The sequence below is a fragment of the Cyphomyrmex costatus genome, unplaced genomic scaffold (genome assembly GCF_001594065.2).
Source record: "Cyphomyrmex costatus isolate MS0001 unplaced genomic scaffold, Ccosl1.0 scaffold649, whole genome shotgun sequence".
Classification (NCBI taxonomy): Eukaryota; Metazoa; Arthropoda; class Insecta; order Hymenoptera; family Formicidae; genus Cyphomyrmex; species Cyphomyrmex costatus.
Genome location: NW_017280210.1, coordinates 214930 through 226421, shown reverse-complemented (window position 1 = coordinate 226421; position 11492 = coordinate 214930). Strand labels below are relative to the sequence as shown.

Genomic DNA, 11492 nt, shown 5'->3' with positions numbered 1-11492 from the left:
ATTTCGAATCGTCTCTGCCTTCCGCTGCCCCCTCACCTCACCGCTGTTCAAATGTCACTCGAGCATTGTACGATATTTGGTCCGCGCGCGGTGAGGTGAGGGGGCAGCGGAAGGCAGAGACGATTCGAAAATCGGCTGAAAGTTACATACAATTTATGAATGTTCACTTTGTACTGGCACCTTTAATTAATAATATATCAGTTACTTTTCATAGTAATATATCATTATTACACAAAAAGGTTTAAATTTTTGAGTATTCTTCTTTGAACATACAGACTTATTTGCGTGAGTGCCTTCTTACGAACTACAGTATCAATTTCCGTCGGAAAATATATTTTAATTATTGTTGCGTTTATTTTTCATTTCCTTATATATAAGATTCGAACCGCCCGCGTGCAATTATTATCTAGCGTGTCGTTGTGTCGGGACCGGCGCGACATCTTTTTTTTACCGACGTGAGCGTGGCGTTGCGTTGCTAGCAGCAGCATTCATTTTTTCACTTTCTTTGTAAGAGTCAGAGTCGAATTTGTGTTCTAACGAATCTCACGTCGTTTAGCCCTTGCGGCATGATAAAATAAAGTATTTTCATTAAGTATATAAATTTGGTGTTACTATCTACACATATTTGATAGAACTCGCGTCCACATACGCACGTGGCACAAGCCGCACGTAGAGAACAAATCTCTAACGATACAATTATTAAATACATACTTTATATAATATTATTGAATTTTACACTATTTCAGAATGTAAAATACATTTTATCTTGTCTTATTCCCCGCCGGAATTGCGATCTAATCTCATTCTTATTACTATGTCGATAAGCAGATTCCTACGGATGAGCATGCCTCTGCTGATAATCAGATAGGCAACCCGACATAATGATGTGTATGTATCGGAAACACCCTGTACTTCCGAAAACCCTCCGATTTTTATGGGGCGGGTCATACTAACGTTTTTTGGTGCACTGAACACGAATATCATCATGAAAATCACCGACAAGGTCATCTTCAAGGTCAAAACTTAAAAAAACGCGATTTTTTACGGTTTTTCGCATTTTTTTCCAAAATACACATCGGACGAAAAAAAGTTCCAAACAAAAAAGGTAGAGCATCAAATTCTCTATAAAAAAGGTTTAATTCACTTTCTTCATAATATTAACGGTAATGCCGTAAATGAAGGATGAACATTGGAACCATCTGCTTGGCGCGTCCCATTTCAACCGGTAACGTCATTCCAGGTTACCTGATCCTTACGATTCCTATGGGGCTTGGTTTATTGATGTTTTTGATAAGTTGAGCATGCTCATTATCATAAAAATTACCGACAAGGTCATCTTCAAGGTTAAAACAAAAAAATTTCGATTGTTTGCAGTTTTTTGCATTTTCTTATTCAAAAATACGTATTACACGAAAAAAGTTTCAAACAAAAAAATTCCCTGTTCAGAAACGTTGAACTATCCACGCGAAGTAACTTTTACCCTCACCCCCTGCACAGGGGCACACGACTTCTACGATTGTACTGTCGCGACAGACCTCTGTCCACCTCCCCTCCCCCCCTGCTGAGGGGCGCACGACTTCTACGATTGTACTGTCGAGGCAAACCTCTGTCCACCTCCCCTCCGCCCCTGCTGAGGGGCGTACGACTTCTACGATTGTACTGTCGGGGCAGATCTCTGTCCACCTTCCCTCCCCCCCCTGCTGAGGGGCGCACGACTTCTACGATTGTACTGTCGGGGCAGACCTCTGTCCATCTCCCCCTCCCCCCCTGCTGAAGGGCGCATGACTTCTACGATTGTACTGTCGGGGCAGAGAGTTTGAAGAAGACTCATCCTTCATTTACGGCATTACCGTTAATATTATGAAGAAAGTGAATTAAACCTTTTTTATAGAGAATTTGATGCTCTACCTTTTTTGTTTAGAATTTTTTTTCGTCCGATGTGTATTTTGGAAAAAAAAAATGCAAAAAACCGTAAAAAATCGCGTTTTTTAAAGTTTTGACCTTGAAGATGATCTTGTCGGTGATTTTTATGGTGATATTCGTGTTCAGCGCATCAAAAAACGTTAGAATACCAAGCGCCATAAAAATCGGAGGTATCAGATTTTCGGAAGTTTAGCCATAATATTTTATGTAGATACAATATATATCATACATATATAAGATATCAACTAAGATCTACGTGTTGGGCTGTGTGGCTCCGCGGCAAGACGGTAGTTTTGCGTTACGAACTAGTACGAGGTCTCCTCTGTTCGAGTCCCGGCATCGCGTCGAGCGTCCGACATTTTTTCTCGGCCCAGCTCTTACACATACATCTATGGAATTTTGTGTAATTTATGTAATATAAGATAAATGTAATAAATTTTGAAAACATATATATACATATTTAATCCTCTAAACTAAAAATATTTATAAATTTCATTAAATTAACCTATTATTTGAAACGTCATTTCTTGTTTCATTTTTGCGATTACATGTAACGGCACGCTATGCCAGATTTTTGCTGCGTTTTTGCAGTCACGACGTGACGGGAGACTGTGCTCGATTTTTGCTGCGTTTTTGCTGTCAGTACTGGTTATGTCAGGTTGTGCTGTATTTTTACCGCGTTTCGCTGTCACGATGTGATAGCAAATAATGATTGATTTTTGTTGTATTTTTATCGTTGTATTATGTTGGCAGGCTAAGCTGTTAGAAATTAAGCTTAATGAGGAAGGAGCAGCTTGATATCTGCTGTAACGTCATGATCAAGTTTGCTGACATACTGCTGGCACACTGCTAGCATTTTGCTATTTGGGTTACAAACACATAGTGTACATCAACATTTTTGATTAAATAAATTTATTTAAAATGTTCGTGTTTTTTTAAATCTTATTCGAAACGTTTTATATTTCCTAAATTATAGCTTTAATATATATATTCATTAAAATATATACAAGGTGTCCCAGAATGAGTGTCAAAAATTACACGAACAGGTAGAGCGGATTGAACTGAGTCGAAAAGTCTTCTACCGTTTCGCAATTTTCGCAATATTCAACGAGATAATATTTGGTAAAAATTACCGAATACGTGCATCCGCCCGTCTTACTACTGCCAACAGTGTACGCCCATGATAGCTCTGCGGCGCGCGGACCGCGGAGAGCGGGGATTGCGTGGCGAGTCACGACGTTTGGAACTCGCCAGGCAATCCCCGCTCTCCGCGGTCCGCGCGCCAGAACTATCATGGGCGTACACTGTTGGCAGTAGTAGGCCGGGCGGACGCACGTATTCGGTAATTTTTACCAATTATTATCTCGTTAACTATTACGAAAATTGCAAAACGGTAGAAGACTTTTCGACTCAGTTCAATCCGCTCTACCTGTTCGTGTAATTTTTGACACTCATTCGGGACACCCTGTATACTCAAATCCTAGCCTTTTTAATTTCTAAAAACATATATAATCGTATTAGAAACGTGTTATCAATTTTTTATTACCTACATTTATTATACTTTTATTTAATCTGATTTTCCTTGTTATCGTGTAGAATATATAACAGTAAAGTATGACAACGAAGCTTTCACCATCTACGACAAATGATATTATTAGAGTATACATATATGTATATACATTGTATATAATATATTTACTTGTATGTATAATAAATGTTACTTCAAATATATTCCTACATACGTAATATATTATTTTATTACCGTTGCAAAACATTCCAATGACCCAATGAACAATCCACCGACACCCAAAGTAAAAGTTTTAATACTTCTTTGTAACAAAATGAGTATAATCCTTTGTATATATAAGGGAGCTATGTACCATTGAACGTTGTATCTATGACACATAAAAACAATAATTTGAAAACGAAAGAAATATAAATAAACAATGTTCAAAATGTTTTGATGTGATACTTTAATTATTTTATTTTTTATGGATAACATGCTAATATTTACTTTTAAGATATAAATTTATATATTATGTGTACGGTACATATACTCCAGTGAGAAATGACAATGGAATCGACATCGAATTGACATCAATTCGATGTCGGTGCCATTGTTATTTCCAGGGAATGGAAGTAACTCGTTACTTGTAACGAAGTTACAGTTACAAGTTACTTTTTTGGTAACTTTACTGGTAACTGCGTTACTTTCTTTTTTTGGTAACTGTAACGGTAACGAGTTACATTTTTTGGGTAACGGTAACGAAATTTACAGTTACTTTTGTCGTTACTTTGCATACGATTGAACACGGTTCGATTGGATACATGCTATTTATAGCGCTTATCAATAAGACTTGAAAGCTCTTAGACATTCGGCCGTTATGATTCAGTAATTATTTTACACTTCTATCTTCTATGTAATACATAGGACATACAAATATTTCAGTGTTTGCTGCATATTTTACAGGTTTTATAATTACAAAATTGTGTTTAAAAAAAATTAAAAAATAAATTAAATAATAGTAAAATGAGAAGGGCTACGAACCCAAAAGCGAAACAGTTTAAAAGACGATGACAATAAGTGTGGAAACATCGTTTGTTTTTATCTTGTTTTATCCATGTTATTGTTCTAATATATATTTATACATTTAATTACATTGTCATCGTCGTTCTTATCGGAAATAAACTGTTTCATTTTTGGCTCGTAACCCTTCTCATTTTACTTTTATTTAATTTATTATTTGAGCCATTCTACATTGTTTTTTTTTTTTAAATAAAACTATATATTTGTCGCAGTATTACATAAAAAAAAAATGCAAAAGTACATTTTTAAATTGATTTAAAAAAAGTAACGGAAAAGTAACGAAAAGTTATTTTTTAAGTAACGGTAACTGTAACGAGTTACTTTTAAAAAGCGATAACTGTAACTGTAATTAGTTACATTTTTTACTCGGTAACGAGTAACTGTAACTAGTTACTTTTAAAAAGTAACTTTCCATTCCCTGGTTATTTTTCACTAGGACAGCGTGAGGCATGTAAAATAGGCAACACCTGAATACACGCTTATTTTTCATGATATGAGAAAATGTTTCAGATGAAAGTGAAACAATTTCGAAGGGGATGTGTTTTAACAATGTTGTTTTTTGTCAAGGTGGAGGCACTAAAAAGATATTAAAGTTACCTCCAATTTTAAAAGGGAATTATTTGACTTTTTTCATATAATAGAATTTCTTCAACAAATCATATAAAAGTATAAAATATAATTCCATTAAAAAAGTGGAGATTATTTTAATATCTTTTTGGTGTCTCCACATAGAGAAAAAACAACATGGTTAAAACATATCCCTCTCGAAATTGTTCCATTTTCTCTGAAACATTTTTTATATATTATTGTTCAGTATTCTAAAGGCTGGCACGTGAAACATGGCCGGCCATGTCGAGATTTGGTTGGTAATTCAGCCGGCCGCCGCAGCCGGCATTTTCAAAGCGCGCAAGACGTTCTCGCGAGACTTCGACTCCCTTCCCCGACGGCTTCGGACACCGTCGCGGTTTTTCCGATTACTGTTATCCGTTAGCGTTATGTCGAATCAAGATACGGTGAGGACCATTCCAGTGTGCCTGCGCTTTCTCGACAGTCTCCCGCGTTTTATAGGCTTTCGCCTACTTCTTTGGCTTTGTGTGCCTGTCCTTTAGAGGCTTATTTTCATCCCTTTGTGCTCTTTTCTGCCTGCAATTCAGTTGTAATTCCTGCTATGCAGGAAGGTGCGTCGGCTTCGCCAGATCCCGGCGGCGGCTCGGTTTCGACAAACAAGAGTCTATCCGCGTCCCTGGAAGATTTCAATTCATTTATTGTGCGTGCTTGCGAGGATCAGGTTAAGGTCGCGATTCCTTCGCCAGATATGCCTCCGCCAAAGGCTAGTTTTCTCAAATCATCGGTGTTGTATATTTCACATGCATATATACTAAGATTAGCGTCTCAGGATGACACCTCACGGCGCTCCTAAATATTAAGAAGTCGATTCTTTATTATCGGCTAAATGCTCCGATTCCGCCGTGTCATATGTATCCCCACCGGGGACTCGCGGATAGCGCGCGCGGAAGTAGCAAGATCGCTCTGGGCAGACTCCTGTACGATTCTCCGAACCGGACACTTCGTTCGTGTATTTAAAAGAAGAAATATAGCACTCTGTTTAATATATCGTCTATATATCATTTCAACATTCCTCACCGATCTTAACCCGAAGGACAAAACAACGGCTAACAGCGTCGGTACGAAACGTAGCGGGAAAAAAGGTAAGATGAAGAGGGGGAAGTCCCCGCGAATTTCGCGGGACGCTTCACCCTCCACAGTTTTCACCTCGAATAACCCGTCTAGATTACGCTCTAGATCGCGTTCTCCGGCGAATTTTAGCGGGTCTCGCGCATCGAGTCTCTCGATTTCCGACATCAAAATGATTCAAGATCAGTGTTCGCGGCCTTCGGTGGTCCCCCCCCCCCCCCCCCCGCCTCCGAAGGTAGACGATGCACGCAAAAGTGCTGTTTGTAAAGTGAGAAAGGATTGTGATGGTGCTCGTGATAGCGGTGCTCTTTCACCACCGGGTAAGCGTGCTCGCGTCTCATCCCAGGGCGATTCGGATTCCGTTCATGCAGTTCGCACCAATTTGAATCTATCTTACGACAAGGAGGATCGCCCCCCCCCTTTACAGTTTTCGTACGCCGAGCTGACGGATCAAGCAACAGTGACAATACTAGGTTAGACCCGATCGCTGTCGCGCGGATTATCACGCGTTTTGCGAATAATAAAATAATTGAGGTTAAATCATCGGGCCGGAACAAGGTGGCGGTTCACTTTAACGATTATACGGTAACCAACAATACTCTTACACATCCAAGTCTGAAAGAGGCGGATCTTCATGCTTTTATACCGTCATTCAACATTTTGCGAACTGGAATTATCAGAAATGTCCCTCTTGACATTTCTGAGAGCGAAATTACTAATTTGTTTACCTTCCAATTTAAAATCATTTCTACTAAAAGACTGAATATCAGATTGCGTAAAGACGGTGAAACTATTTCTTCGCCTTCCAGAACAGTCTTAGTCAAATTTCGCGGGTAATACCTGCCTCGTTCAGTCACTTTTATACATGTCAGCTTCCCAGCATCTCCATACTTTCCGCGAGTTTTAATGTGGTTTTCCTTCGCTATGGTTATATTAACGCGGATTGTAAGAGCAAACCGAGATGTGAAAGATGTGGCGGCGCCAGATATCCTGAGTCTGACGATTGCCCTCGGCTTCGACTACCGCCTCTTTGCTGTAATTGCGGATTGCGGGGGGGGAAACACCGTCCGCCTCGACTTGCCCGGCGTTTTTAAGACAAAAACAAATTTATGCATTCGCAACGCTCGAAAATGTATCATATGCGGAGGGGCGCTCAAGACTTGAGGACTCCTCTCCCTCGGCTCCCCCCTCGCCTAATCCCTTCCATCCCTCTGAATTTCCCTCTCTTTCGCAACCTCGTAACCCTTCTCGCTCTATGGTTAGTTATCATAATTGGACGATGGAGGAGTCGGTGACCACGGCTCCCAACATAGTATCCCAAGTTATGGGCAGATCTTACGCTGCAGCTGTAAGTTCCGCTACAACGGCCCCCTCCAATAGCCGCTTGAACTCCTCGCCTCCCAGTGAATATCCTGTGCGGGCGAACATGTCCGCCCCCCGCAATTATCATAATGCTTCTTTCACTAACCAAAGTAAATCTTTTGTTCGAAAAGCTGCTAAGGATTCTTTTCCCCCCCCCCCCTGGTTTCAATTACCCTATTTCCCATTCCATTACTTCCTCTTCCTCTCTTTTTCCCCATCCTTCTTCCCATCCCTCCTCCTTTACCACCCCCTCATTTGAGTATACTTCGGGCACCTCTCCAAGAACTTGTCCACCCCCCTCCTCCTCCTCCCCCCGGTTGTTAACTCTAACGGACCTCCAAACTTTATACAGGAAGTCATTTCATTCCTTCTAAGAATTCTTAACTGCATTCCCAGTACGTTTCTTACTGCAATATTTGGTCCAGATTTCCAGCGTATCATCGATTTCCTTCAATAATTTTCCTAAACAATAATGAGGCCTCCAAGTGCTATTAAAGTTGTTTTTTGGAATTGCCGCGGTGTTCTAAGAAAAAAGGATGATATTGAAAAGTTAGCCGAAACTATAGATATTTTATTTCTCGCTGAAACCTGTGTGAGTTCTTTACGTGATTTTCGGGTGCGGGGCTTTGACTGCTTGCGCATCGACGCTAATCTGGCTGAGATTAGAGGTATGTTAGTCCTGATTTATAATCTTATCTTGTACTCTCAAGTGGACTTATCTAATGCCTTCGATGACTCTTTCGAAGCTCTTGAGCTCTCTATTAATAACTCACGCTTACTTCTGATAGATGTTTATAGACATCCCAATGCTCCCGTCCCTGCTAATTCTTTATCAGCTCTCTCCCCAGTTTTGGATAAGTATGAATTCTTCATCCTTCTTACAATTAGTGACTTCAATGCGCACCACCCGATGTGGGGAGGTACAAGAACTAATGCTGCTGGCCGTGTGCTCGCCAGTTGTATAGATAACAACCACTTAGTGATCCTTAATCCCCCTTCCTCCCCAACTCATATTTCCTTCTCTCGTCCTAGCTCCTCTATCATTGACCTGGCTATTGCCTCTCCTCGTATCTCTTCTCTATGTGATACTCTTATATCTTCTGACCTGTTGGGCAGCGATCATTATCCCATCGAAGTTCAAGTTAATTGCGGGATTCGTATCTCCTCGGTTTTCTCTTACAAAATCGAATTATCTAAGGAACAACGGATGGAAGTGCTGCGATTTCTACATCATAACGCCAATTCCATCTCTCAAAAAATCAAGGATACTAATCCTGATGATCCTGTCTCTCAATATAACGATATATTCATGGAGCTTATCTCTGAGAGCTACGAACGTTTTTCTCCTTCTATAATAAACCTCATCCCACGAATAAAGCATCATGTATGGCTTTTACTAAAAAAGGCCCTCCACCATCCCCGTGGTGAACTCCTGACTGCTCCAGGGCCTTTGAACAACGCAGTAATGCTCTCAAAACGTTTAGACATTGCCCCTCGCGGGATAACTATGTTTATTATCGTTCAGTGGTATCGCATACCTGTAAAATCCTTAGAAGAGCCAAGCGTTCTGGCTGGAAAAGGTTTTGTGCCTCTCTTGATATGAAGACTCCTACTGTACACATCTGGCATATGCTCAAACGTTTTCGCAATCGTTGCCTCATTCCGGCTAATTCACCGACATAGAATATAAACACAGATAGGACTGACATGATACGAGACGCCGTGCACATCGGTACTGGAGGAGGCTGAATCTAAGGGTACGATGATACAATTTATTTGGGTACCCTCACATAGAGGTGTCACAGATAATGAAAAGGCTGACCAGCTAGCTAAACGGACAATTCGCAAAGGTATAAAACCCAATTTCAAAGTCCCCTATTCGGATCTTTGCGGTTACTAATTTTAAAATCACAGAAAACTTTTACCAACATTTAACGACACTCGCTGATATTAAAGGTTCGTACTTTTTTGATAACATTTTTAATAGGGCAGCGAAACCCTGGTATTATCGTTTAAAAATTTCCAGGCAGGCTATCGTCATGGTTAACCGTTTGAGCTCCGATCACTATAACCTTAACCATAGTTTATATCGCAAAAATCTGACTGACGATCCCTTCTGTCCTTGCGGCGCCCCAAGACAAGATATCCTACATCTAATTTATGAATGCCCGGACTCCAGGGACGCGGCGCGCTTTTTGCGTCGCATTGTTAACCGAGCCTCTGCAGCTAACAATAGATTGATTAAATTTTCGCATGTCATTGCTAAACCATCCGCTTGTCTTTGCAGACTCATTCTTAGCTTTAGTAAATTTTGTGGCAGACTGTTTTAGAGCTCCGTACTTTCGCGCCTCCTTGCGTCCTTCGCAGGCGCTCTTCCTTGCCTCTTTTGCCCTCCCCTCCCATCCTAGCGGAGCACTGCTACGTAAGCAGCCGCCGCTTACGTTCTCAACTGTGATTGGTCAATTCGCTTACTGGTTACGTTTACGGCCTTACATTTTTCTATGTGCCATGGGCTTAAACATCGTGCGCTCGACAACGGCGTGAATAAGCGTCTAATAAAGTCTCGAACAGTACGGAAGGCAGTTTTCATTTGGAATAACCTTCCTTGTAAGTGCCTATGCATCGCGGGCAGTGATTTCTGTCGCATCAAGCGGCTTCGCAAAACTGTAGAAAGACACGTGTTTCTCGACCGCGCTTCCCGATATCAGAGCATCCCGGGAAGACACGTGGGGCCGAACGCTACAGCAATTCTCGCAGACGTTATCGGCCAGTGTCACATCGTTAACAATTATATTCATAAATTTATTTAAATATAATATATTCATAATATTATATATAAAAAATCCTCTTACGCTGTAACAAATATATGATTAGTGTGATCCGTAACGTTTTGCCCAATATAATTGGCAATGAACATGTATATAATACTAACTGTTGCGAATATAATGGAAAACAAAGATTCGGTGATATTTCCCACGGCTGCATTCATCTGAAAAATCTAGTATACGAATTTTATATATTTATATAATATTTGCATTTGTAATAACGAACTACATTATTCTACTAAAAATTTTACTAAATTCAATATTCTACTTAATTCTAAGTTGTATAAGTAATGAAACATGTTAAGTTATTTAAAAAATAATTAATATAAAACAGGGCTACGAGCCAACATTAGTTAAAATATAAAGGTCTTAGTAATAAACTGTCATTAATTAAAAATAAATAAATATAAAGTTTAATAAAATTCAAAAACAGACGTTTCGACCTTAATTAGGTCATTTTCAATGTTAACGATGTACAAACAATGATAATATAAAAATTCAAACGAAACATATGTAAAAACCTCAATCAAATACGAAAAACATGTATATAATTTCTGTGATATGGGTATTTTCAATCTCACTCGCTGTTGAAAACATAATTATATCGGCGCGCAAGAGTCCATCAACAAAGCAAGACATCAAATAATATTATAAACATCAAATAATGTAAATTGTGACTCCACATTTATAAATCAAATAGTAATAAAACAATGTCAGTAATAGATAAAAATAATAAAAAAAAATATATATAACAAAAGAATATAATATAAGAGTCAATCAAATAGTAATAAAACAATGTCGGTAATAGATAAAAATAATAAAAAAAGAAATATAACGAACATATAATATAAGAGTCAATTGATCAGTAAAAAAGTCAATTCACAAGGCAATAAATTGAAATGAATATAATGTAAAACTACAACGAAAGTCACTTATATCCATTTTGTTAATTTAGTTACAAATAAATTAAAAAAAATCTATTACCTTGTAATATTGTATCAATATACAATTATAATTAATATAAGTTAGAACAATGCGAAGAGAGACCCATTTTAAGATGTTGACAATAAACAATTTAAAATCAGAATAACCGAACATCT

General features: G+C 39.0%; 1 protein-coding gene across 1 annotated transcript; it reads left to right on the top strand.

Annotated features, from left to right (window-relative positions):
- The first annotated feature begins 8039 nt into the window (after positions 1 to 8039).
- LOC108779949 (uncharacterized) lies at positions 8040 to 9170 on the top strand. The gene has a single exon (XM_018547521.1). The coding sequence runs from the start codon at positions 8040 to 8042 to the stop codon at positions 9168 to 9170; it is 1131 nt and encodes a 376-aa protein (XP_018403023.1).
- Positions 9171 to 11492: the final 2322 nt, after the last annotated feature.